At 45.6% G+C, this 27,640-nt stretch overlaps 1 protein-coding gene across 1 annotated transcript in view; it reads right to left on the reverse strand.

Annotated features, from left to right (window-relative positions):
* Window positions 1-12,491: 12,491 nt before the first annotated feature.
* TNC (tenascin C) overlaps window positions 12,492-27,640 on the reverse strand; it is a 68,513-nt gene continuing 53,364 nt past the window's right edge. The window contains 12 exon segments of the mRNA XM_050319755.1: window positions 12,492-12,623; window positions 13,786-13,949; window positions 15,340-15,435; window positions 15,438-15,500; window positions 16,275-16,371; window positions 17,219-17,370; window positions 18,290-18,422; window positions 19,402-19,532; window positions 20,594-20,737; window positions 21,337-21,456; window positions 22,525-22,668; window positions 23,908-24,030. Of these exon segments, the coding sequence (XP_050175712.1) occupies window positions 12,513-12,623; window positions 13,786-13,949; window positions 15,340-15,435; window positions 15,438-15,500; window positions 16,275-16,371; window positions 17,219-17,370; window positions 18,290-18,422; window positions 19,402-19,532; window positions 20,594-20,737; window positions 21,337-21,456; window positions 22,525-22,668; window positions 23,908-24,030 (1,478 nt within the window). The 3' untranslated portion in view covers window positions 12,492-12,512.

Genomic DNA, 27,640 nt, shown 5'->3' on the forward strand with positions numbered 1-27,640 from the left:
ATTACACACAAGTGCCTTTCCTGGGAAGAGCCCCAGTCCCTTTCTGTAGTCTGGGGTGCAGAAACATCAGCTCTCAGCACCTGATCCTCAGGATGAGGATGTCTGGGAGGCCTCTGGGAGAAAGTGAAAACCCATTGTGGGATGCTGTGGTTGGGGCAAAAGAGATGGTTTGGTTCATTAATCATTCGGTGCCATGGGTTCTTCTTTTCTTTCTTTCTTTCTTCCTTCCTTTCCTTTTTTGTTTCCTTTTTCCTTTCTCCTTTTCTTTCCCCTTTCCTTTCCTTTCCTTTCCTTTCCTTTCCTTTCCTTTCCTTTCCTTTCCTTTCCTTTCCTTTCCTTTCCTTTCCTTTCCTTTCCTTTCTCCTTTCCTTTCCTTTCTCCTTCCCTTTCTCCTTCCCTTTCCTTTTTCCTTTCCTTTTTCCTTTCTCCTTTCCTTCTTTTCTATCTCTTTTTCTCTTTCTTTCTTTCTTCTTTCTTTCCTCCACATATGGAAGGTTTTCTTTAAGGAATAGCCTTTCCTTATATCTTTGCTTTACTAATTTCAAAACAGCAGAACCAGGTATAGGTGTCTTCCATGTGGACAAGGGGAACAGTACAAAAAAAAAAAAAAAAAAAAAAAAAAAAAAAAAAAGTGAAAAAGTGTTCCTAATCTTTCCTCTTCTTCCATTAAATGTTTCTTCTCACAGAGAAATCTGGAAATCACTTCCAACTGGAACCTCTCAAACACACCAAGAGAGCAGCCCCACAATGGAATTCCCTGCTCCTGAGGATTTCCAGTTTCCCTGTGTCAAAACCCAAGCACAGGGCATGAAACACCCAGTTAAATTCATGCAACAAATCACTGCCAGAGACAAAACCATCATCACCTTCCTCCCCATTGCTTCATGTCCTCAGCTCTCTGCTCCTTGGGGCAGATGATGGGGATGAGCTCAGCAGGCACACAGAGGCTGCCTGGCTCTGCTCTAATAGTTCCCACTGAATGTCCTCCTGAATGAAAGAAAAAAAAAATTAAAAAAAAAAAAACAACAAAAAATTGCCTTAAAAGATTTTTATTTATTATTTCAAAAATAAAATCTCGAGCCCCAGGGGAACATATGACACAACCATCTCCCTCCTCCTGCTCTTTCTGCATCCTCTTGCACAGCACACGCTGCCCCGTGGGAGGATCTTGAGAGCAATTTGCCACAGGTGCCCGTAAAATTAACCACATTCTTCTTGCAGCTTCAGAACCACCCTCCTCATCAGCACATCCCAGTCCTTCAGGGGTCTCACTGCACCCAGCAGGAACCTCAGGGTGGGTTTGTTCCCCGAGCTGGCCATGGCAGTGCAACAATTCTTTGTCCCTGGGTAACCTTTCAGCACTCAGAGCTGTTTATTAGGGCTCTAAAGCACTCAGGCACACTCGTGGGTTTCTGTGAAACTGCAAAACAAGAAATGTCCCCTGATTCTCAGGAAACCATAGAAAACCACACCAGAAATCTATCAGCCTGAGGTGAGTTCTCACTGTGGCTGTACCTATGGAGATGGGGGAACCAATACATGTCAAAATTACGACTGACCTGGCGCCAGCTGAAATGAAAACAAACCTTTAAAGCTGCCTCAGCTCTTTTAGCGAGTAAATAGTGTTTCATTTTGGTTTTTCTTAGTAATTTTGGAACTTTCTGCTCTTGGATACACCTCAAGGCCAAGCAGAGCTGCTCAGTGCCTCCCAGCTGGGGTGTTCCTAGGAAGGGCTGCACCTCTCCTGGTCCTTTGTGCAGGGGTGGAACACAAGGAGGTGCAGCTCTGGTGCCCACATGGGCGACCCCACAGGGTCCCTGTGCTGCTTCCTCCCAGAAACCAGCAAAGACACCTTTCACTTCAAGCTGAAACACAGGATCACACAGTCACACAATGTGCTGAGCTGGAAAGGACCCACAAGGATCACCAAGCCCAATTCCTGGCCCTGCACAGGTCCATCCCCAGGGGTCACCCCAGAGGTGCAGGTGCTCCAGAGGGGAGGGAGGTGCTCCCATCTCCTTGTCAGCTTTGTGGCCTCCTCTACACTTGCTCCAGCTCCACAAAGGAACTTGCAGGGTTTGGTGCCCAGCCTGTGCTCATGGGCACTGGCACACGCACGTGCTTCGAACGGATGTCTGCAATAACTTCAATAAAAAATAACCTGTGGCCGTTTGAGGGGAGGAATTTTTCTTTCCAGTGAAGTCCACTGGGCAGTTTAACCACAAACCCAGCTGTGCCTTTGGGGCCACGGTGCCAACTCAGAGCCCTGCTGAGCTGCAAAAGCTTCGCTGGAAATAGATGAAAGTGTGGATTTTTTTTTTTTTTTAATTATTTTAAGAGTGTTTGTTTTCTATGCTTTAATTTTTTCCAGGAAGAGATAACTGAATCTCAGAACTGATGAGCTCCAAACCCTTAAATGCTGGCACTGCTTATTAGCTGCTTGCTCAGTGGAGAATATTCTTCCTTATATAGGTCTTTTTGAAAGTAGGTCAGAGGATTAACGTGAGTACCGGGTGCTAAAAATCCTCTTTGACAGCCTGCCTTCCTTTATTATTTTCCCACTTTGCCCACTGCAGACCTGCCAGCTCCTCTGTTGATTGCTCCTGGGGTCAGCAGTGATGACCATAAGAGGTATCTCCACCCAGACCCTGCAAACACCCCTGGCTGGCCTCTCCAAGTGATGGATCCCTTGTCTTTGAGGAAGGAGAGATTGTTTGTCAGAGCAATGTGGCAGTGCCACACCAGGCTTTTGGGTGATTTGTCAGTGGGAAAACACCTGAACTGGGATGCCCTGGTCCTCTGAAGGCTGGCACACCGAGGATACAGTGCCCACATTTTCGAGAGCTGCTGTTCCCAGAGCAGGGCAGTGGGCTGGATGCCAGGCCAGGGGTGAGGTGCTCACACAGCCCTCCTGCTGAAGAGCTGCATCTTCTCAGTGGGAGCTTCTAGGAAGTGCTGCAGGGCAAATAACAAGCACAGTAACTAAAACCTTCTGTGAAATGTTTGGCCTCCACGCAGCACCTCTGTTAATGCTGCACAGGTTGTGCTGACGGGGCATTTCTCGCCTTGCTGTTTACAGGAGGTGGAGAACAACTTTCTCTGAGATCCTCAGAGTCACACAATGGCCTGGCTTGGAAGGGACCTTAAAGAACACCTCATTCCAACCCCTTGCCGTGGGCAGGGACACCTTCCACCATCCCAGCTTGCTGCAACCTGGCCTTGGGCACTTCCAGGGATGGGGCAGCCACAGCTTCTCTGGGCAACCTGGGCCAGGGTCCCCCCACCCTCACAGGGAAGAATTTCTTCCATGTATCTAACCTAAATTTCCTCTCTTTCAGTGTGAAGCCATTCTCCCTTGTCCTGTCACTAAATGCCATTAGAAATAGTCTCTCTCCAATGTCTAGATCTAGATCCACACACCCACACATATCCACATGTGCAGGTCACCACTAAAAGATATAAAAACTATCATTGTAAACCCATTTGTCTGAATCAGAAGTCATCTACTAGAAGGGAAAACACGCTCTATTGTTTTGTATTCACTTTTTATCCACTCCTAATCCTGATTCCTTATCTGTGTGCACATGAACACTAGTCCCAGGAGGAGTCTGAGACTAATCCATGTGTGCCAGTGTCTGCAGGGAGGGGGTAGAGGATGGACCAGGTGGTGCCCAGCAATGGGGTAAGTGACAACAGCAGCAACTGATGCCTGGGAAGTTCCACCTGGACATGAAGAAGAACTTCTTTGCTGGGGAAAAAAAAGAAAATCTGCTGCACCTTCAGCACTTCACAAATCTGACCATCTGAGAGGGAGCAAAGCAGCTCACCACGAAGCCTTAAAATGAAACACAGAGCAGGTGATGTCCTTTCAGCCAGTAACAAATGCAAAGCCCAGAGCTTTCACTGCCACAGAAGCCTCAGACTCCCTTCACCTGTTGTTTGCTTTGCAGTTGGAATAAAAGTCCCTTGCCAGCCACGTGTTCCTTTGTGCTGTTCCTTCTCCAGCCCCGTGCTCTAACAAGGTGTACACACAACTTACCCACTTTCCATCTGGGCACTTGCTGTTCAGCCAGCTGAGTGTGCCCAGGATTTGCTTCCTGCTGTCTTCTGGCTCCAAACAGCCCAGCAGTGGCAGCTGCCTGGTTTTGTTGCCTTTGTGGTGGAGCTGAGGGAAAAATCCTCATTTTTCCTGCCTCCCATTTAGAGGAAAAGTTGCTGCCTTGCCTCAGAGGTGTCGTGTGTCTCCTTTTTGTGACGTTCCCTGGGTACCCACATGAGGAACCTGATCAGGTGGTGTTTATTCAGCGTTCAGCTAAGACACAGAAAACAGATTCTCCAGCAGCCAGGTTGTCCCAAAGCCTCCCAAAGAATTGCTCTGTTGGGATAGGAAGTTTGTTGAGAATTGCCAAACTGTAGCAAGGAAAAAAGCTCCAAGGGCACAGATTGTTAACATTCTTCTGTGAGAGATTCAAAACCTTCCAACCAGGAGTATTAAAGCTGGAAATACACAATTACTGCTCCTTTAATTATGTTCACCACCTGCTCAGGCCTGAGGCACACCAAGCAAGCTCTGATCTGGGATGGATCCCTCCCAGGACAGACACCTTTGTACTTCTCCCTTTCTTCTCCCTTCCTTTAATGTACTTTGAAGCACATATATCAGTGAATGAACTGCTTGCTACAGAAATCAGAGCACTCCTACTCAGAAACACACCATAACCAGAAAGATAATCATGCTTTTATCACACACTGGCAGAGGAGTGGCAGTTAAACCCATTAAAATGTTTGGGAGTGCTGGTGATCCCTGTTTGCAGTGTGGGGCTGAGGATGCAGCAGTCCCTTGTGAGATCCCAGTACCTGCTGCCACCCGAAACCTCAGTGGTTTCCTCTCACTTTCTAAGCTGCAAAGAAACACTGACATTTATGCTGAGCTGGCAGAACTTTGGGGTCTCTGCACCAGCAGTGCTCCAGCCTTGAAATTATTATATTTTCATATAAATATATTTATATAAAAGAAGTGTTTGCATGTGTGTGTGTGTGTGATCACCTGCACAATGAATACACCATATTATAGATGGATGTTGGTCACAGCCCCAAGGCTGCCAGAGCTCAAGGAGCATCTGGACAAAGCTCTCAAAGGCAGGGTGGGATTTTTGGGGTGTCCTGGGCAGGGCCAGGAGTTGAACTGGATGATCCTGATGGATGCACAAACCCTACACTAAACACTTATAAAAATTGTCATCCAGGGTGTCTATTTTAATTTTTATTATTTATTTCTTAGGGAAATGATATAAGCCAACTCAGAATGTGATGGATTTTTAGTTCTGTTTTCAGTATAATCTCACATCTTGGGTTGGTCATAATGGAGTTGAAACACCTCTGCAGGGGCTACTTCAAAATGTTCCTTTTAAACCTTTTTCTAGGGAAGGCAGCTTTTATTTTTGTGCCAAGTAACTGCTTTGCAAGCAGCATCCTATTTTCATGAAAGCCTGAACATCTTGTCAATAAAAAAGTCCCCAACTCTTCCTAAAAGCTGAGACTTTCACAACTGGTGTGATGACAAAGTGGAAATTGAGACCAAACCTGAATGCTTGTGCTCTCTAGTGACACAGCCAGGCATATTTTCTTTCACTTGCACCAAAACCCAGCCTTTTTTTCACATTATTTCTCCTCTCACTTTCACATAATCACAGAAATAGAAGGACAAGGCACTGAGTAAAGTAAAAGTAAAGAGGCAGAGGAAGGGTGGGGAGGAAATGAGCGCTTTTGAGTCCCAAAAGTACTTTCAGTTTAAGCAGTGGACAAAATTTCAGCTTAGTTGTTGGTTTTAACCTTTTCTACAAGCATAAAGAAGGAGGATTTTTTGGCAAAAGGAGCCACAAAAGTGGAAGTGAAAGGAATTATCTTCAGTGAAACCATCCTGTGCTGGTATTTTCCCTCCTAATCTGTCGATCTGTGCTGGTCTCTGTCTCTCTTTCCTCTTTGCTGCACATAATTTACAGTAAAAACACAGGAAGCTGAATGATTTCCTCTGAGGAAAGTACCTGACTGTGAAGAGGTGAAGGAGCAAAATCATCAGGCCCTTTGACTTCATCACTGCCCTCTCAGGCAGAGATGTTATCTCGGAATGAGATGCCTTTGAAGTGGTTTTACCAGGAGGTTTGGATTTTTCCCTGGGGCAATTCAAGCCTGGAGAGTCCTGGATTCGGGAATAACAGCACCTATTTGTGATGCTGCATGTTCTACACCAAAAAGAAAAATCCTCTTGACCACTAGAGGTTGTCCCTCTGCCCACAGGGTGTGTGATTTGGAGGCTGCCAGGTTGTTTTTTGGGGAGCTGCAATGAGGGGACTGAGGAGGGGGAAGAGGTTTTTTACCTCCTGTCTCTTTGTCAAAGCTACCCCTTCAAATCTAACCCTTCTCCACATCTAAGAAACCAACTTTGGGAAGCAAAACATCAGCACTAAGGGAATATGACTGGGCCTCCTACATTACAAGGGCCCTTTTAAAAGCTCAGCCCAAATTACTGCAGTTTCAGAGGTTTTGAAGAGGGACTTTTACCCTAAATAAGAAGCCACCCTTATCCTCAATGTCACCTGAAAGGGCACAAGTGAGTAACTCTGCAGATATCATCTCAGTGAGACCATGAGCTCCCCACACTTTTAAAGTGACTAAAACTGAATTGGGATTTTTTTTTTTTCTTTTTAGCATGGGTGTGTCTAAATGTAGGAGTGGAAGGGATGAAGGACAGACAGAGATTGTATAATTGGGTACAACATCAGCCTCTTTATAATGCAATCACTTCCTCTGTCCAACTCCTACAGCCTCCATGAAAGTTTCCTTTAACTGACAGAGCTGTTGAAATGCTTGTGTGTGGTGATATTTTCCTGCTCCCCTACAATTGGGATGTCATTTCCACCTGCAAAAAAAAAAAAAAAACAACAAAGCAGCAGGACTGATTCATTTTGCAGAAGGAACATGATTGATTCGAGCCTGGACGGAGATTCATTCTCAGCCTTGTGGAAATTCCTCACCAAGGCTGCAAGTCAAGTGAAAACTTCTCTGTACAGTCATCAGGCTGTGTGGCTACTCCTAAACTTCTTGGGCTGGAGCCAGGAACAGTTTGTGAGCAGCCAAGGATGACACAGAAAAGCAGCTCAGTTCTTACATCATCTTTTATCCTGTTTTTTTGTTGGCTTTTTTTTTTTTTTATTTTTTGAGATTTGTCTTTCCCCCCTCACCTAAAGCAGCTCCCTCACCTCTCGATGGAAAGTGGGATTGGGATGGATTTTCACAGGGAGGCTTTCAGCCCTCTGAGGGTAAAGCCCATCCCTGCAGCTTTGGCTGATATTTGCTGCCAGTCTCTTGCTGACAAAACACACCTTGTTGATCAGGACTAACAGATGTTGTACCCACCCAGAGCTGCTGCAGCACTGCAGGTTGAGACCCCCGTGCCTGAAATCACCGAGAAAAAGGCACCTGAACAAAGGCTGGAGGCAGGAAGGCTTTTGGGGCATATTTTTTTTCAAAGAAAATGCTGACCAGGGGATGTCCCCACCACGCAAAGGGCTCACGTCTTCCTTGATTTAATTTTACGTTATTTTCTCCCCCACTTCCCATAAAATACATTTTATCTGATCGTTTTTGTCAAGTCTCTGCATTTGTAACATTCTGTGGAGGTGTCTCCATCTGCTCCTTAATTCCAGTCTGTCTGCAGCTCCTGAGGCTGCAGAGATCCAGCAGCACCAATCCAAGCACAAGAAGAGAAGAGAAGAGAAGAGAAGAGAAGAGAAGAGAAGAGAAGAGAAGAGAAGAGAAGAGAAGAGAAGAGAAGAGAAGAGAAGAGAAGAGAAGAGAAGAGAAGAGAAGAGAAGAGAAGAGAAGAGAAGAGAAGAGAAGAGAAGAGAAGAGAAGAGAAGAGAAGAGAAGAGAAGAGAAGAGAAGAGAAAACTGTCCCTGCAGAGTTTAACAGCCCTCAGAGTTAATGTGGCAACCACAAGATGGTTTTTCAAGGCTGCAGTTTTGGGTTCAGGTAGTGGACAGAGACCAAATGGATGGTAGGGGCAGCCAGTTGATCACTCTAGACTGAATTTCTTGGTTTTCATGCTCTTTAACCCCCAATTATGCCCAACTGCTCTTAAAGTAAAGCAAATCAAACTTGGAATTTTGAATGAAGTGACATCCTTGTACAGGGAAGGTGGGAACTAAAAAGGTGTTTTCTGTCACAAATCACTGCAATGCTTGGGCTCATTCACCAGTGCAGGCTCAGGCAAGATTCCCTGGGTTTGTGGTTACATTTAGCCCAGAAATAGGTGAGATCAGTTCCCATGAATGGAATTGCATCAGGAGAAGAGGTGAGGGAGCTGCACCCAGAGGTGGTGCAGCAGAGGAGGATCTTCTCCTGGAGTCAAACTGAGATGGTATCACGGTATTATTCTGGCAGATGGAGGAATTTAAAGTATCTATCATCTCCCACATCACACTGGATGTCACTCACTCAGTGTGGCCTCACAGTTGTGCCTGGATTCAGGAAAAAACACATCACTTAATAGTCCAAACCAGAGGATTTACTAGGTTAAAAGCTGCCATCAGCTTCAGCCTCAGTCCCCCAGAATTATCCATCCAGTTGACTTTTTCCCAACTGCTTAAAGCACTCACCTCACCCAAACTGAAGAAATCCAAGCCTGATATCTTGCTCAGACTGCAGTAAGAGCAGGACAGTGACACTGGAAAAGATGCTTTGTCTCAAGAATAGCTTATGGACACAGTCCTAATCCTATAAATCCATATAAATCGTTCCCAAATACCTCCTTCAGTGTCTTTGAGACCTCGAATCTCGCTGCTTCAACATTTTTGAAGCCCTTCCTCTCCTGCCCCCTGGAGGCTCCCAAACTGCTTGGTCACGTTAAGGACTGACACCAGCACTCAGGTTGGGTAGGTTCATGAATAGATTTCAAAACTGAGGGTGTTTTAAACTAATTCTCACAAGCTACAATCAGGAAAGAGGACCCAGAAAGGGCACATCCTTTCCAGCAGCCCGTGGTGGAGCCATTGGTACCAAATCAAAGCTCGTGTCAGTTCTGAGGGGTGTCTTGGCTTGTTTTACTCCCAGGATTTGCCAGTTCCTCTCTCACAGTGGTAATAAATACCAAACAAGGCATCTGTCAGTGAGTAATTACGGGAAATATCATCCTGCTCCTGTGCAGAGTCTGTCCTGGAGCGAGGAGCAAACCTGAGCCGTCTCCAGCAGCTCTCGTGGAGCTGCCAAGGTAAATGACACCACAGCCAGGGACAGGCAGCTTTGGGCTGGGACTGGGAGTGAGGAAATCATCTCATAAATGTCAGTTCTTGCCCTGAATGTCTGCAAACAGACTGCAAGAGCTTCCAAGGGCCCGGTTATGTGGATTTAGTGCCATTTCCTAATAACTTGGAAAGCATCTGGAGAGAGGAGCATGTTACTTCATTATTGGATTTGTTCTTTTTTATGCTGCCTGTCATTTACTGTGATAAACACCAAAGGAGGGCTATTAATTGTAGATAATGAATTTAATACAGTGCTGCAGCTCACACCCTTGCCAGTGCTCTGAGAGGTCAGAGGACACTCGTGTTCCTAGTGCAAAATAAACAATACTCAGTAATATAACTTCAGTTGGGAGGGAGGGAGGGAAGAAAAAAATTCAAATTACGTGGAATAATATTAATGGAGGAAGTCTCTCTTCGATGTTTGCTTTTGCTGTGACTCAGGTCCTGCTCCTGCCAGCCAAATATTAACTTTATCTTATGGGTAAATAAGATAAAATAAATAAGACAAATAAATAAATAAATCAATAAGATAAAATAAAAGCTCCTGCTGTGTGGCCATGGGGTGATGGGTTATTAAGTACAGATAATTTTCTTAACAAAACCACTGTTGCAGAGACATCAGTGCCAGGGAGGAAGCTCAGAGTGCTGGATGTCACCACAGGGGGAGGCAGCAGTGAGGAGTGGCAGTGTCTGGAGTGATGTTTGGGTATCCACAGGATTTCCAGGTGCTGCCAGAGCAGGCACAGCCCAAGGCACACGGACCCCTCGTGCCATCTGCTGGCAGCCAGGCTTCGGGTGGAGCAGGAGAGAGCAGGGCTGCCAAGGGATGCTGGAATACTCCCTGGATGAGCAGATGATTTCCAAAGTTTTATTAATTCTTTTAGGAATTCTCCCGCTTCCCCAGCCAGGCATTGCCTGCTCCCACAGGGTTAATCCTCTGCACCAGCCCTGTGTGGCTCAGTCTGTGCTCCCAAAGCCCTGCCCAGCAAAGGGGAGCTGGGCATGGTGTGAGGCAATTCCTGGGAAATGCAACTGTGAATGCCGACAGAAATCAGACATTTCTGAAATGTGGAATCATAGAATCACCCAGGTTGGAAAGCACCTTTAAGATCATCAAGTCAAACAAGCACCATCCTGCTCCTCATTAAATCTTGTCCTCAACTGCCACGTTCAAGTGGTTTTTGAACACGAATCTGCTGCTGAGCCTGATTATTAACACAGCAAAACTCACAGGTTTTGGGGCTCCTGTTGGCAGCACCTTCTGTGTCCCCAGCCAGCAACTCCTGCTGGCCCAGGGCTCTCTAACAGTGAGGGTGGTCCCAGTTACACCCTGGCATTGGGGGGGTACCCACCAGGCTCTTCCCATGGGGGCACTGCCAAGGCTTCAGTCAAGACTGTGAACAGCAGGGTGGTCTTGGGATGTGACCACGGAATCATGGAATGGTTTGGGTTGGAAGGGACCTTAAAGAGCATCCAGTCCCACCCCCTGCCATGGGCAGGGACAGCCATTTCCCTTTGTCCTGTCCCTCCATCCCTTGTCCCCAGTCCCTCTCCAGCTCTCCTGGAGCCCCTTTAGGTCCTGGAAGGGGCTCTCAGGTCTCCCTGGATCCTTCTCTTCTCCAGGTGAACCCCCCAGCTCTCCCAGCCTGGCTCCAGAGCAGAGGGGCTCCAGCTCCTGGAGTATCTCCATGGCCTGCTCTGGATTCATTCCAACCCTCCCCAAGGGTCAGTGCTCAGCTACAGCCCAGAAATGCAGTGATGGAAGAACTGCAATTAAAAATAACAACAATATTGCAACAAAATATATCTATATAAATTAGGAAGGTGGGACCTAACAGTGAAGGGAAGTGATTCCCTCCCTCATTCCTTTTCTCCCTCCTGGTTTCGAAGGTTTGTAGTGATATTTTACACAGCACTGAGGAGGAGACAAAAACATTTGTTCTCTTTGAAAAATGCAACCTTGAAGTAGGGCAGAGAGACTGGATTAAAACAAAAAGATCTTTTATTGTCTTCAACTGAAGAGGGTGATACAGAGGAACTACACTTATTTTCATCATATTAAAAAAAAAAAAAAAAAAAGAGAGCCCTTTATTTACACAAGTGTTCAAAGCTGCCAATGGTTCCTAACAACAACTCTGTATTTTCCTTGCATTTGTTAGTTATTCCCACCTGGATGGAGCAAACATTGGTCAGTAACACTTAGGAAAACATGTAAGAGGTTTTTTGGGCAGGAAAAGTAAGAATGATGTTTTGGAAAGCAACCAAATCCTCAGGGGCATTTCACTGTAACAAACCCACCAAAATACTTACAACCAGTCACTGACTAAAGGAACAGTTTTCAGTAGGGGCTCAGCAGCCTTATCATTCTCAGCCTGTCTTTTATGTCCCCATCTAAATATATCCTGGACATGCACAAATTCAACATGTATGAAAAAAAAAAAAAAAAGGTAGAAATTTATTTAAAAGTAATTGTGCTTTTATTTATAAAAAAAAAAAATTTACAATCAGACACTGTCCTGCTGTGTTTCCCAAAGCATGGTTCTCTTCAAAATTACAAAAACGTAGCTTATTATTATTATCATTATTATTATTATTACTTTGTCTTTATATTAATAATATTAATCTTATGCTTAAGCTTAAAAACACACTGTTTCCCCCTTCCCATTCCCTCCTTCTCTGTGGTACTTGATATATATATAAAAAAAAGGCTTTCAAACAATGGACAAATTTCCATTATAACTAACAATAATAATAATAATAATAATAATAACGATGACAATTAATCTTACCACATTTCCATGTGTAAAATATGGCTGGTTCTAAAACAAACTACCAATGTACAAAGCTGTTCTCCCTCCCCTCCCCTGGGCCACCCAAGAGATACTCAGAACGTGGAAGAACTTTGATCCCAGAGCCTTTCTGGGGAAAAAACCCAATAATAAAAATAAAAATAAAATAAAAAATTAATTACCCAACATCCAACCCTCGAGATGGTTGTCTTTGGTGTGGAGGACGTTACTGCTGGGCAGCTGGAATATTTAAGCCAGGGTATTTAAGGCCTGTTGTTGGGAACGCTGCGAATCCTCCGCGGGTCAGCCGTGCTTTGGGACAGCTGCCAGCTCCTCAGAGCCACCCCAGCCGTGCCAGGGGACCTCCCCACACCCCCCTGTCCATCTGTCCCCCCCCATCCCCCTGCCCTCCCCGGGGCTCTACGCTCGCTTCCGTCGGCCTTCCAGGTTTCGGAAGCTGGAGGGTCTCAGCTTCATCTCTGCGAACTGGATGGAGTACTCGTGGCCCTTCCAGTGGAACCAGTTCACACCCTGGGAAGGAGAAGATGGGGAGTGGTGGGTCACACATTCGCTCCTGTGGTCAGACTTTGCTGCTTTCCTTTCACACTGGGGTTGTTCTCTGGTTTGGGCACAACAAGGAGGGGCTTTGGGAAGCCCAGGGAATGAAAAACCTGTCCAGACCCACCCACAGGTTGTCACAGAATGGTTGGGGTTGGAAGGGACCATAAAGATGATCTTGTTCCACCCCCTGCCATGGGTAGGGACGTCTTCCACCAGCCCAGGTTGTTCCAAGACCTGTCCAACCTGTCCTTGGACACTTCCAGGGATGGGGCAGCCACAGCTTCTCTGGGCAACCTGTGCCAGGGCCTCCCCACCCTCACAGGGGAGAATTTTTTCCTAATATCTAAACCTCCTCTCTGTCAGTTTGCAGCCATTCCCCCTTGTCCTGTCACTCCAGGCCCCTGTAAACAGTCTCTCTCCATCTTTCTTGTATCTCCTTCAGGCTCTGGAAGGTCACAATGAGGTCACCCCAAAGCTTCTCCTCTCCAGGCTGACCAATCCCAGCTCTCCCAGCCTTTCCTCCCAGCAGAGCTGCTCCATCCCTCTGACCATCTTGGTGCCTCCTCTGGCCTCTCTCCAGCAGCTCCCTGTCCTTGCTGTGCTGTTCCCCAGGGCTGGGGCAGCTCTGCAGGGGGGTCTCACCTGAGGGGGCAGAGGGGCAGAATCCCCCCCTCCCCTGCTGCCCACACTGAGGGATCAGCCCAGGGCATGGGGTTTCTGGGTTGGGTCATGTCCAGCCTCTCCCCCACCAGCACCCCAGCAGATGCTGCTCCATCTGCCCATTCCCAGCCTGGATTGACCCAGGGGTTGCCCTGGACCAGGTCCAGCACCTTGAGCCCCCAGAGCTGTCCCTCCTTGTCCGTCTTTCAGGGCAGGAAGAACATTTTGTTTCACATGTTGAAAACTCTAATTGTTCCCTACGCATTGGGATATTCCCTTGGGAAATCAGAAAAAGTATCAATATTTCAACAGCTGATATTAAATCCTTATTTTGTGAACAACTGTCCATATGTTTCTCTATGATCCCAAAGAATGGGCTGGCTTGGTGCTCTGATATCTGGTTGAACCATCAGACAGATCCATTATTGCAATTCCCCTTTGTCTCCTGGATTGCAGAAGCTTCCAAACTCACCTGACTGTGGTTGTTGTCCCCATATCTGCCCATCAGATTGACCCGGTGGCAGTTCTTGTACCAGAAAGCACCTTTGTATGACAAAGCACAGTTGGTGATGGCAGAATCGTGGTCCTTGTCAAAGGTGGAGAAGGACCTCCCATTGTGGTAGGTCATGGAGTCACCTGGATGGGGGGAGATGAAAGAGCAAGGTCAGTGTTTTGCCTGTTTTTTCACTGTCTAAAGCCTGGCTGTGTATCTAAGTTTTTATAACTTGACTCGTTTTAATATAGAAGGAAATACACAAATTTTGTTGTCGCAGGCAAATAAAAGTATTTTTCCAAGTGGTTTCTAATCCCCACCATATTAAGTGGATTTTTGGTTTTATGTAGCTTATTGAAAGTTGGATTTTGGCCCTGTATAGTGTGGACAAACCAAATCACAAGGAGGGAAGAAAGACCAAAGGAGTCTCCACATTGACTGAATCCTACCAGCTGTAGCAGCTACTGCCAACCTGCACTACTCTATTTGCCTTAGAATCCTGGAATGGTTTGGGTTGAAGGGACCTTAAAGATCATCCAGTCCCACCCTTGCCATGGGCAGGGACACCTTCCATCAGGTGTCCTGGACACTTCCAGGGATGGGGCAGCCACAGCTTCTCTGGGCAACCTGTGCCCACCCTCACAAGGAAGAATTCCTTCCCAACATCCCACCTAAACTAAACAGATATTGATTCTGCTGCTGCATATCCTTTGTACCTCTACAGTCTGTGCATAAAGTTCATGTGCTGGTCACAGGGCAGAGCCCACACACACATCTCTGCACCAGCAGCGTGAAATTATCTCCTTATAAGACAGGTTGTGAAACTGGATTTATCTCTTAATCCTCTGAAGCCCTGGAGAAGACTCAGCAAGGGCTGCAGGGTTTGCCCCAGCATGATTACAAAAGGCAGCTGATTTGTTCAGCAAAATTATAAATCATGTTAAAGCAGGACTTTGCTGCAAATTCTACTGACAAGGAGTGAGGCTGTGCCAAGCTATTATTAGCTGTATAAAAGACAGCCAAGATTGGCCAGATGAGATATACTGTGGTTTAATATACTTGTTTAAATCCTGTCACAAGCGTGGCATGAAATGTGGCACCAAAATGACTGGAGGATTTAAAATGGAAACATAAAATACACTGATATTTTGCAACACCTAACAGAGAAGAGGTACCTGCCGTGCTGGTGATTAACATTCACATAGTTACCACGAGCCAATGGGGAGAAAATCATAAAGGAGAAGGAAAGCAATCAATATCACAGAAGAGAGTCAAGATTGGCCAGATGAGATATATGCTGTGGTTTAATATACTTGTTTAAATCCTGTCATAAGCGGGCCATGAAATGTGGCACCAACATGACTGGAGGATTTAAAATGGAACCATAAAACACATCGATACTTTCCTATTCTCAAACACCTTACACAAAGAAAAGGTACCTGCTGTGAACAGGTCAACACACACATAATTACACTGAGTCAGTGGGGTAGAAATCATAAATGAGAAGGGGAAAAGATCAATATTTGCTCTCACCTGCTGTGCCACTGTACCCATCCACCCTGAGGCGGTACCTGCTCTTGGCATCCCCCACACTGAACCTGTCATAGACAGCATAGGCTGTCTCCCCTTGTCCCTCAGGTCCACACGCAGCTCGTACTGCCCCTGAGAAGTGATTTTGTGCAGGTTCTCCAGACCTGTGGACAAAAAGGAGCAGTTTGTTTGTCTCTCCGTGTTTGTTTCTCTGCAATCCCATAAATGGGAGCAGAGGAAGGTGAAGGAACAGAGCAGGGCACAAACACTGGGGAGGAAAGTTCAGCTTTAAGGTGATGGCAGCACAACAGCAAATAAATAAACCCAGGCTGACTGAGAGAGCTCTTAACTTGCAACCAGAGAAGCAGGAAGACCATTGGGAAAAGCACTCAAAGCTGTGCCGTGTGATCCTCATTGTCTTTCATTGACAACCAAATAAAATGCTGCACAACCTTTGAAAACGTGGGGGTTTAACTTCCATCTTCCAAAATGTGGGGGGTTTTACTTAAATTTACCCAAAATGTAGGCTTTTTACTTCTATTTTCCCAAGTGTGAGGGGTGTTCACTTCTCTTTTCCAAAACGTTGGTTTTCTACATCTATTTTCCATGCTTGGATTCTCCTGAATCACAAGGTTCTGTTGCTGGGGGTGCCCCAGAGGCACAGGAAGAAGGTGATTTGCAGTTACTGCTCAGGTTACCTGTGGCTTCTTCCAGAGCACCAGTGGGCATTGGGTGGTGACCCAAACATGACATCTTTGAACTGCAGTGGGAGGGACAGGTTTGAACCTCTGTTCCCCTTGCTCTCCTTCCACCAGACCCCATTCCCCTTTACAAACACTCTTGCTAACTAAATGAGAAGCTTTTAAGTTGTTCCTAAACTTTTGGGCTTTTTTTTTAATTAAAAAAAAAAAAAAAAAAGACAAATTCTTGTCACTCACCTATCCAGAATTCATCCTTGGGATCTCCAAAACCTGCCACGTAAGTCTTCCAGTTCTTGTAGAAATCTTCCTTTCCGTTCTGACGCCTCAGGAACACCTACAACCCCACATGGAACAATTGTTATGGACAGACTGCCCTGGGCAGAGAGGGGACAAGCCCTGGGGCTTTTGCAAACACAGAACTTCACACTCCTTCCCCCCTTCTTATACCACCCAAAGCAGAGTCTCACTGCAGTTACTGAATTACAATACTGTTGGATGCTCCTTGGGTTTTTTAAGGCTCTAGTTTATCTGCTGGGTTTCTCTGTTGGGTTCCCAGGCTCCCCTACATGATGCTGCCTTTCAGTTCCTGCTCTCTGCCCTTTTAACAACCCTCTGGCAGTTCTGTGTTCCTCAGCCAAGGGATTTCTCCATTCCCTCTCTCGTAGCCAGGCATTTCTCCAGCTCCTTTTTCCTTCCTGTGCCCTCAGTCCCTCTGGCATGTTCAGGTTTGAGGATATCAGCACATTTTTAATGCCATTCCTTTATTGTCCCTTGTGCAGTGGCCTGGGAAGCCTGGCTGGCCACCACTCCATGTGCTGAACAAACGTTCCTCCTGGGCTGTGCTTTAACCTCCTTCACTCTCTCTCTCATCCAAACAAAGTCAGTTCACCTTCCCCTCGCCTTGATAACTATTTAGAAGGTGTGTATCAATCTAAGATGGTCATTTCAGCAGCCCCTGTAGCCAGTGGAGAGGGATCAGTGCCTTCCCAAGGTGCTGAAACCACTGATATGACCCATCCTTTGGAGACACCTCTCTCTCCTCCAGCTACAGAAAGAGCTGGTAACCTTGTTTTAGGATAAAATTCCCCAGATTTATAGACAAGTCAGCCCCACTCTGATAAGATAAACACTCTGAGGGATGTCCCAGAGGAGCAGAGTGGGATTTGCTGCCCAATACTCACAATCCATCCGCCCCCATCCTCGCCCATGTCGCAGAAGACCTGCAGAGGCTGAGCCTTGTCCCCGTTCACGTAAATTGTGTAGAGCCCAGAGGTGGCTTCTCCATTCAGGAGGGCCTGGGAGCAGTCCTTGGGGTAAGGGTAGAGCAGCCCAGCTGCACACACAAGAAAAGACAGAGCAGTCCTTAAAAAAATCAGCAGTTACAAGGAATTTCTAATACAGATGAGTCAGGAAAATCCACTGCGGGTCAACGGCACAGCCAGGTACAGAACCTGCAGACAGGTTTATGGTTACAGCCCATAAAACACTCACAGGAAACAGCAGATGATGAAAAATTCTTCTTTTGGATATTCTTTTGCACATCTGTCTGCACTTCTGGAAGTGCTGGGAATTCCCTACAAGGAGGGAGTGCATCTCCAGCTAAATACTGAAATGTGCTGAGCTCTGGTACAGCAACTTCTGGGTTAACCCAAATCTACCAATCTCTCATCAGGGGACAGAAAAGGGAGGGGGAATATAAAGACAGGATTTCACCCAAAAATAAATTAATTGGGAGAAGACAATCAAAGAAGCCAATTTATTCCTGCATCCAGCTCACTGGAGAGCTGTCCTGTTAGGGCTGGAGCAGGGTGGCTTTGAGATAACCCATCCCAGAAAGAGGAGGAAAAAGCCCAGAAATTCATCTCCTCAGACCACTGAACTCACTTCTGCTTGTGGTTTGCTTCATTTCATCTCAAAGCACTGATTTGTTTTCACAGCTCAGAGGCAAATCAGGGTGTCAGCTGGATTTTAAAGAGTTCCTTTTGGTATTTTACATGGGAAAGGCAGGATGTTTCATCAGAGAGAGGTGATGTGGATGAATATTAGTAAAGAATTTCATCCTGCCAGTCTGGGGAAAACAGATGACAGCTAAGGGGGAACTTTGGAGACTTTGCACCAACTCTACAAGTGCATAATAAAAATAGGATTAAACTCTTCTATAAGGTCTGTTTGTCCTTATTGCAGAGCTCAGCTCTGTCCTGAGAGTGGTAATTTAGATTATTTCAGCTGTGCACGTGCTCTGAAGTCCTTACTTGTGGTGAAAATAGTCTGGATTGTTTTGCTCCTCTGGGATCCACTTAAGGCCTGGAGTTTCACGGTGAACTGGGTAGATGGGCTCAGCTCTGCCAGGTTGTAGGAAGTTGTCTCAGGATTTAGGATGACTTCCTAGGGAGAGGAAAAACAATACAGGGAAATCTCAGAGGGAAAAGAAAAGCATAATGACCAGATTGGTTACATATTTTAGGCTGTCACATCATTTTTGGGGGTAATTATTTATGGTATTTTTAATCACCTAGGTTAATTAACACAAAACTATTAATACAGACTTATTCCTCTAAGATTTTTATCAAGGTAACTTTCCCTAAAAGTTCAATAGAAATTGCCTGGAAATGAATCTTTCCCATCATAATGCACAAGCTGTGTGGTTTAAAAGCAAGGCAGCAGAAATGTTTACATGCCTTGAACTTTCACATTGTGAAAGTCATAAAAACTTGGGGAGAATCATCCTTTAGGACAAGGAAATGTTACACTCCAGCCTTTGAAAGGCTGTTTTTCTGTCACAGTAGAAGATTGATCTTCAGTCTGCTTAGGGAATTTGCCTTCCTGGAATTCAGAACTGTCTCTGACGTACCAGGCTGGGCATCCAAAATTGGATTTTTTTCTTGGAATTCACCTGGTTCATATTCAAGCACTTGGTGTAATCTAATTATGTAGGAGCAGAACAAAACTATTGGAGAACAAGAGGCACTTCCAAAGGTGATTCATCCTGCCTTAGAAGACCCCAGGGATGGGTTCTGCTGAGTTTAGAAAGGGGAATGCCATCCTTTGGGGTGTGCGAGTTTATTCCATGACACAGGTTTGGAATGAGGGAAAACCCCTGTTTGTGCTTTTATCTGCATTGTGGAGAGATGAGTGTCAAAATTCAGGCTGCAATGGAGAGCTCCTGTTCCAGGGAATAATGAGGTAGGAAAGTACTTAAGGAGTTTTAAAGCATTTGTGTTCAGTCTGGCACGGAAAGAGCTAATTAGCATTTTACTATATTTAATTTAAGGCACGTGATTATGTCCCATTGCTGGACAGTTCAGAGCATCTCTGCTGCCCAATTTTGAGGCAAACCCCTCTGGTTTGGTTCCCAGTGCTGTACCTTGACTCTGCCATCAATGGACTCGTAAATCAGGAGATACCCAGTGACTGGAGCACGTGGAGGCCTCCAAGACATCAAAGCTGTTTCTGACTGAACCTCAGTGGCACTTAAATCCCTTGGAGCATCCAGGCCTGAGGGAGACACCAGAGCAGTTGCAATCACACCTTCAAGGAGCTAAACACACTGACTGTCTTATGGGCAGCATATTAAAACAGGCCAGGAAAAACAAACCTTTCCTCCCCAGAAATTCTGAAATTAAAAAACATTTCGACCTAAATTTGGTGATTAAAAAGCGATTTTGCCATTGGGGGGGTGGGGGAGGTGTTAAACATAAAGGTATTTGCTTTATCTAAGTTAAAATATTGACTTGTCCCAGGCCTTTTAGTTTATAAGTAGTTGCATTGAAGTGTCTTTGGAGACACAATGGTGCATTTCATTATTTCACACACAAGAAGAAAGATTGGTATTGATGTATAAATAAATATTTAGTTATATAAACATATTAAATACATACAGATATATGTATTTATATAATATATGCTATAAATTTATAATATATAATATATTTGTATAACATATAAATATATAAAATGTACACAAATGTGTCTTTATATAATATATACTGTAAATATATGATATATATTTTAATATAATATATATTTTATATAATATATACTATGTATTATATAGATAGAGAGAATATATAAATAAAATATAATAAAATAAAATACAATAAAATAAAACCTTGGTTCCAATGATGACTCTTTTGAAGAGGAAAACTTTTCATACTTGGTCTGGCTACAAATTCCCTTCTCCACTGTGATTATAACTCTAGACTGGAGTAGCTCAGCTCTTGGTTCTCAAGTTAATTCTCTGGGACAAGCCAAATACAGTCAGGAAAATGAGGAATATCCATGATTTCATGGATACTCATGGAAAACCAACTGGGCAGCTTCAACACTGGTAGCCCAACTGCATCCCCCAAAGAAAAGCTCCTGCTCTGCGTGAGAGTCTCCAGGACTGGTGACACAGAACCACCTCTAGGCTTCCACCAGAGCGGGTGAGATGCAAACACTGCCAACACTCAGGTTTCTGGTGGAAAAAAGCTCAATGTGCTGCCTGGCTTGATGAAAGCAGCGGCAGGTGGGCCTGGCAGAGGTGGCAGCTGTCCCTGCAGGGAGGTGGGACACACCTGTGGTGAACTGCGTGGAGAGGGTCTCGCTCCTCTGCGTGTCCTTCAGCGCGTGGACGCTCAGCGTGTACGTGGTGGCAGGCTGGAGGCCCTTCAGGTCATACTCCACAGTGTTCCCTGACACCATCTGAGTGACTTCTGGCTCTGAGGAGAAAACACAGAGGAGATGAAGAGAAGAAAATGAGAAGAGAGGCATCATTCAGGCATTCACGCCATGCTCAACTCCACTGATTTATTCACTGATTTGTTTTTTGACTGGTTGGATGCAATTGCAAAATAGTAAGAGCTCAGAGCCCAGCTCTGTGCTGGCACCTCTGCTGGCTCTGAATTAACACCAGAGACCTTTATCTAAAAGTATGAGCACTCTCTAGTGTTCACAGGAATTATAGCACCACCTTCGCTTTGCAAGCATCTCCCTTCTCTCTGTCCGTGGCTGAACTGAAAGTGCTCAATTAAAATGAGGGTTTTTAAAATGCTTCCAGCAAGGCACCTCCTCCAAATAGCAGCCCCCTGCCATCTGGTCGTGGCCCCAAGGCTGCCAGAGCTCAAGGAGTGTTTGAACAACACTCTCAGGGACAGGGTGGCACTGTTGGAATGTCCTGGGCAGGGCCAGGAGTTGGACTGGCTGATCCTTGGCCATCCCTTCCAACTCAGGACACTCTGTGATTCTCTGGTACTCACTCCTGAGCATCTCTGGAGAGCTGTAAAGCCCCATCTCCCCAACCACCCCTGACTCTTCTCACCTTCCTCAGAAGCATAGGACACCACATAATTATCCACAGCAGCAATTGCTGGCTGCCAGGTTGCCAGAGCCTCAGAGTCGGTGATGTTCACCACTACCAGGCCTGAGGGGCTGTCCAGGGCTGGAGAAAAAGAACCAGATTGAAGAAATTAGACAAATATTCTCGACTCTGTTGTAAATATATGATAGAAAATGCCTTGGTGCAGCTTTTATGATTCCCTTTGGAATTGTGGAGCTCCTCAGGAAAGACGTCAGTGCCTATAAAGAGACACAAAGAGCCTCCACTGGAAAGGGAGGTCAATGCCTGGGGAGATGGAACACTGGGAACAGAGAGAACTAACCATGTTCTCAGATCAGCCTCAATACCATCAATCTTAACAGCTCTGTCAGAGCTGACATATTTCTCTCCACACTCTCAAATCTGGGCTGTTTTTGGAGCAAACTCAGGAGACAGAGCTGGGAAAAATAACTAAAGTGACAGCAACTGATGGCCACTGTGACCTTCCAGCAGCTTGCCCTGCAAGTTTGAAATAAATCAATCCCACAGCCAGCCAACCACCCAAAATCCCTCCATGTCCTGCCTTGAGTCTTTGTAGGACTCTATTTTTCATGTGGGTTTATGGTCTCTCTGAATTAGGATGGATCTCTGCCTCCAGTACACCTGCAAAGGGCTATAAATCTCCTGTTATTATCTGATACTCATAATCTTGCTCCTTGCCCCAGTTCTCTGGATGCCTGTTAAATCCCCAAAAATGAAGAATGAGGGTGCAGGGAGAAGAGTGGAACCTCATTTCCTGCAGGGGTATTTAAAGCTCCACTGAAGAAAAAACAGGAGAGAGAATGTTTTTATGTTTAAAACAGGTTGGAACATGGGAGATGTGGAGTTTGACTCCACAACAGAAACTGGTCTCATCATTGCTCCCTCATCTCAAAAATGCCATTAATTAAACTTCTGTTTCATTTTTTTTTTTTCCTGCTGAATTAGGACTGTAAATACATGAATTGTATTCAAACAAGTTGGTTTAGCACTTAGGAAGTGGAAGCCTGATCAAATTTACAAGTTCTACGCTCATCTAAAATGCAAAGGCACCAAGAAGGAGCGGGCAAAAAGCTTCTCAGGGTTTGTGTGGACAGCAAAAATGGGATCTCAGTGGGTCTGCAGGTGAGACATTTCCTCCTTCTGGATTACCTGTTTTCAGGATGCCAGAGATGGGCTCACTTTCCTCAAAGCCCTTCACAGAGATGATGCTGACGTTGTAATCTACACCCGGGACCAACTTCACCAGCTTGGTCCTTGTCTTGGTTCCATCGACCGTAACAACATTTGGAGTCCCTGGGAAGAGGCCAAATGCCAAGGGATTAGTGACACAACACTCCAGTAAAAGCTTGAAAGGATGTGTTTCTAGGTAAAGACATCGTGACATTGTACAGGAAGAGGAGACTTTTCCCAGTTAGTTACGATCACTGATGTCAAAGAGCAGCCTCAGGGCAACATACCGATGCAATAACACCCAAATCTAAGAAATTGGTCTGTGTTCAGTAAGAAAAAAAAGCAACATCTCTAGTGGAAGGTGTCTCTGCCCATGGCAGGGGGGTTGAATGAGCTTTAAGGTCCCTTCCGGCCCAAACCAGTTTGTGATTTCAGGATTTCTGTTCAGAAAAATCTAATTTCAAGAACAAGGTATAAGAAAAAAACACAGCACTCTCCACATGGAAGTTCAAACACCTGCAAGGACAGGACTTGAAGCTTAGACCTGCTTTGTTTCTGGTAAGGGCTGGACAGTCCTCCTTTACCCAAGGCATTTGGAATAAGGATATATCCTATATTATTTTAAGAGGTGCTGCATGTGTGGTGAAGACTTAGGACACATATTTATTTCAAATTCTGGGTTTATTCCAGGGAAGCACTTAGACAAGTGCCTAACTCTATGACTGTGGATTCCTTTTCTTCTGTGGAACCGCTATATATTTAAAATTACACATGTGCTTACAGTTCATGTTGCCTGAAGGCATAAATCTTTAATTGTCTCTGTCAACAGCATGACTTTTTTGTTCCTGACATCTTCAGTGTTTGTTCTTTAGCTGTTTCCCTTTAGAGATGTCCCTAAATTATGCTAAAAATCGGTTTAAGTTCAGGGAGTTTTTAAAGTTGAACACTAAACCAGAGCTATAATGGGTGGAATGAGACAACCCTGGGGGGTTCTAAGTAAAATCACTGCACTGGAAAACTCTTATAACCATGGATTATGATTATTATTTCCAAGGGCCATCTTTTCCAATATGCTCAGCTCATAAAGTGCCTACAAAATAATGAGACAGCTTGGAAGCAGGAGGAGGCTCAGACAGAGACATGTTAGGAGTGCAACCATTCCAGCATCTCCCCCTGAGCTCCCTCACCACTCTTGTCCATGGGATGTGGGCACTGTTGGTTCCACACCCACCCTCCTGGTGTGCAGGAAAAATAGTTGATTGTGTAAAATCATTTGGGATGTGCACTGAGAGGGGGATGTCAGCACAGCACACCCTTTTTGTTCCCCCTCTTGCCTCCCTGCCCCTCCTCAGAGTCGCTCACCTCCCGTGACGGGGACGAAGGAGATCCTGAAGTTGTCCACGCGGGAGCGGGGGGGTGTCCAGCTGACTGTGGCAGCGTTTTCCGTGATGTCAGAGAAAGAAATTCCCTTGGGAGACCCCACGACTGCCAGAGGAGAACACACCACACAGAAAAGAGAAGGTAAATGGTTTGTTTATCACTCCTGAGTGCTGGAATACTGATTTGTCGTATCCCTCTACCCCAAGGGCTGGTGGTTATCAAAGATCTGTCCTAAACAACACAAATGCAACCAAACTGTTCATGGTTTTATCACAGCAACAACTTGTTTGGTTCTAAATTCTCCTGTTTTCAGGACCATTACAGTAGGACATAACTTAAAAATACAACGTGTAGCTACTTAAAAGTAACAGAGATATTACAGAAAAGCACAGAGGAACATTTACAGAAACGCCCTTCTATTACCCAGGAAACACTGCATTTAGTGCTTTTTCTACCTCAGTTTCACTTGGATTATTTTTAGACCTTCCATTGAACCCCAGAGTGACACACAGCAACACCAGCCCTTGGCAGTGGACAGATCTCTCCTCCTGGGAGCAAAGTTTCTGCTACAGGATCCTAAAGTAGACCTGGACTCAGGCTGGGAGTCCACCAAGGCTCCTCCAGGCACTGCCTGTAACTTCTGCTGGCTTCAAACTAGAACAGCAAGAGTTTCTTCTGGATTCTTCAGGAATCTGTCTCTGAGCACATGAGTTGAAATTTTACCAAAATGGCCCAAACTTAAGATGAAAGCAACACACATCTGAAATATTCCAGTTTGAGGCTTAATTAAGCTCCTCTAAAACATGAATGGAAAGGGCTTCTGGAAGGACCTGGTGGAAGGACCTGGCACTCCAAGGTTTACATTACACTTCCAAACTTTCCAGCTTTTTTGGTTGTAACCAAAACAGCTCTGGTGTGTTAAAAAAACGTAAATAGCATACACAGAGCAGCACAAAGAGGAGGGATACCAAGCATCAACCACATTAAGAGGAGTGGAGACAGGCTGAGGGCAGGGAAGCAGGGCAAGAGGAGGGAAAAAAAAAGGGACTGTGCTTGAAATAGCTTGGAAAGAACGTGTCTGAGGGAATAAAGTCAGAGGGCTGTTTGTTCCATGTGTCCCCAAAGCTCCAGCAGCCTTGCACTAAATCAACTGGAAGGCAAGGAAAGAAAAACAACTGAGCCCTCCAGAGAAATGTAAATTATTCCTCTGGAGCTCACCAGAGATGATGTGTTTGTGGGGTTTGCTCACGTGGAAAAGCCAAGGAAAGAAAAGAATTAAAGAAAACAAAGCAAGGTGGGGTTTGGAAGGGCTACAGGTGTTCCTGTTTTAAGGGCAGTCTGAAGGAAAGATAAAAGCACAAATGGAAAAATGGCCAAGAGAGAGAAGTGAAAATCAAATTGATTTTGCTTCACATTAGAGGTGCCCTGAGTGGCTGAAGAAAAGTGCTCTTTGGAGACCAAAGAGATGGACCAGCACTTGTTTTCACACACGTGGGGAATTCCAGCCTTTCCCAGGAAATACAATAACCAATCCATCCCACTTGGACTCTGCTGGGCCCAATTCCATGGAGCTCATGCCTGTTTTCTGTACCAGGTGCAGAACAAACAGTGGTAAGAAGAGCTCTGACTATCTGAGTTTTCCACAATCCCAGGTATCCCAACAGCAGCAATTTTCCTGGGAGAGAACCTGGCAAAAAAAAGTCCATTAATGGACCAACAGAGCATCAGTCTTGGAATGAGTCCCAGAGATGTAAGAGAGTAGTACCTTTGAGCACAGGGGAATTAAAAAGAAGCAAAGAAAATCATCTTCTTGAGCTACCTGAAAGCCAAAATTAAGCAGGCAGAGAAAATGTGCTTCTGGCTTGTCACTCATAGAGAACCTCAGCTCATCTGTTGGGCAGGTGCAGGTAATTAATGAACTTTATCCTCCAGCATCATTCTCCAAGAGCTATATCAGAGACAGAACCTTCCTGTGAGGCAGTTAAAGCCCCCCACTGCTGTCATTCGTTAGGGATGGGTTTTGTTAATTGTTCTTTCATTCCCAACAAACCAGAGTTTGTTGTTCATTGGCTTTCTTCTCCTAAGCAGCAGAGGAAGCAGCAGGTTGCATTTATCACGTATAAAGAGCATGTGGAGTGTTCTGAGATCATCTCAGATGAAAAATGCTGTCACAGGGTGGCAAAACATCATTAGGAGAAGAGGAAAGCAGCAGCACAAAACCCATAATTCCTACAGAGGATATGAAGTGGCCCACAGCTGTGCTGTGGTCCCAGGGCAGGGGCTGAAAGGCACTTTAACTGACATTTTACAGAGGAATTTCTCAAAGACACCAACTGGGAGCAGCAGTGGACAAAGTCCCCTGTGCCACCTCGGGCAGACCTGCAGATCTGTGTGGTGCTGCCCTGCACTACAGGGATTTTATAATGTTTTACATCACAGCAGGATTGATGAAGGGAAAATGCCAAGGAAAACTGTTGCTGTTCCCTTGTACATACGAGTCAATTATGGAGGGAGAACTCCCTGTGATGGGTGTGGGAAGACATTTATTGTCAACTCCCATGCCCAGTGGTTTCCCAGCACATTCCTGGTGTGATGGGAGGAAGGGAGATCACCTCAGCCTCCAAGCAAGGTACCAGCTGCAGGACCAACACAAGAGACATAGAAAAAGGTTATTTTACTATCTCCTCTACTAAAGCTGAAGATTTTCTAGCTGATTTATTCCTTGCTCACTTGTACAAAGGCCAGAATCAAGCATGGCTGAATATAAGCCTGCCTGAATTACCCCTTCAGGGATGGAAATATTTCTCTGCAACCACACTGGAAATGCTATAAATACACATATGTTTGTGCAGTAATCAACTCCTAAAAAAGAAATTAGTTAGATGCCTTGGCAGCCCAACCACCCAAATGTGGTGTAACCTGCAGTCTCAATTATTTAGCTGGATTTTTGTGGCTCCAGCTCTATTGTCAATTATCCACGGGCTGTTTCCAGCTGACAAACATCTTTTGGGCTGTTGGCTTCAGGAGGTGACATAAATCTCCCTGAAAGAAGTGAATAAGAATGTAGTCATGGGGAAAATGATAACTCTTGGTGGTTTACCATAAATATCCTGGAAGTCAGGGAAAATGGGGACATGCTGCTCCCAAGTGCAGTGGACTTTAAACACCCCTCTCCATTAGGAGTCCCGCTGCAGGAGCCCAGAGAGCAGAGGTTTGTGATGGATGCATGTTCTGCTTCCTGTAAATGTCTGGGTGAGGGAATGTGTGCCCTGGCTGTTTATCCAAGGGATGTGATGGCTGTCAGTGGAGCTGCTCCCAGCTGGCCCCACAGACATCAGGGGGAAGCAGGAGGCTATTTCAGGAAAGGCTGTTCAATACTGAGCTGTTGCTGCCCTTGCTCTGGGTGCTGCCTGGAGTTCTGGGACAGCTGGGAAAACACCTCTTTTAGCGATTTCTGTTGGCTTCCTCACACACTGAACTTAGAGCCACATCCTGAGCTGGAAGGGACCCACAAGGACCATCCAGTCCAGCTCCTGGCCCTGCACAGACACCCCAACAATCCCACCCTGTCCCTCAGAGTGTTGTCCAAACCCTCCTGGAGCTCTGGCAGCCTTGGGGCTGTGCCCACTGCCCTGGGGAGCCTGTTCAGTGCCAACCACCCTCTGGGGGAAGAACCTTTCCCTGAGATCCACCCTGAGCCTGCCCTGACACAGCT

Source organism: Myiozetetes cayanensis, unplaced genomic scaffold (genome assembly GCF_022539395.1).
Source record: "Myiozetetes cayanensis isolate MyiCay16 unplaced genomic scaffold, myiCay2020 scf23, whole genome shotgun sequence".
NCBI classification, from domain to species: Eukaryota; Metazoa; Chordata; class Aves; order Passeriformes; family Tyrannidae; genus Myiozetetes; species Myiozetetes cayanensis.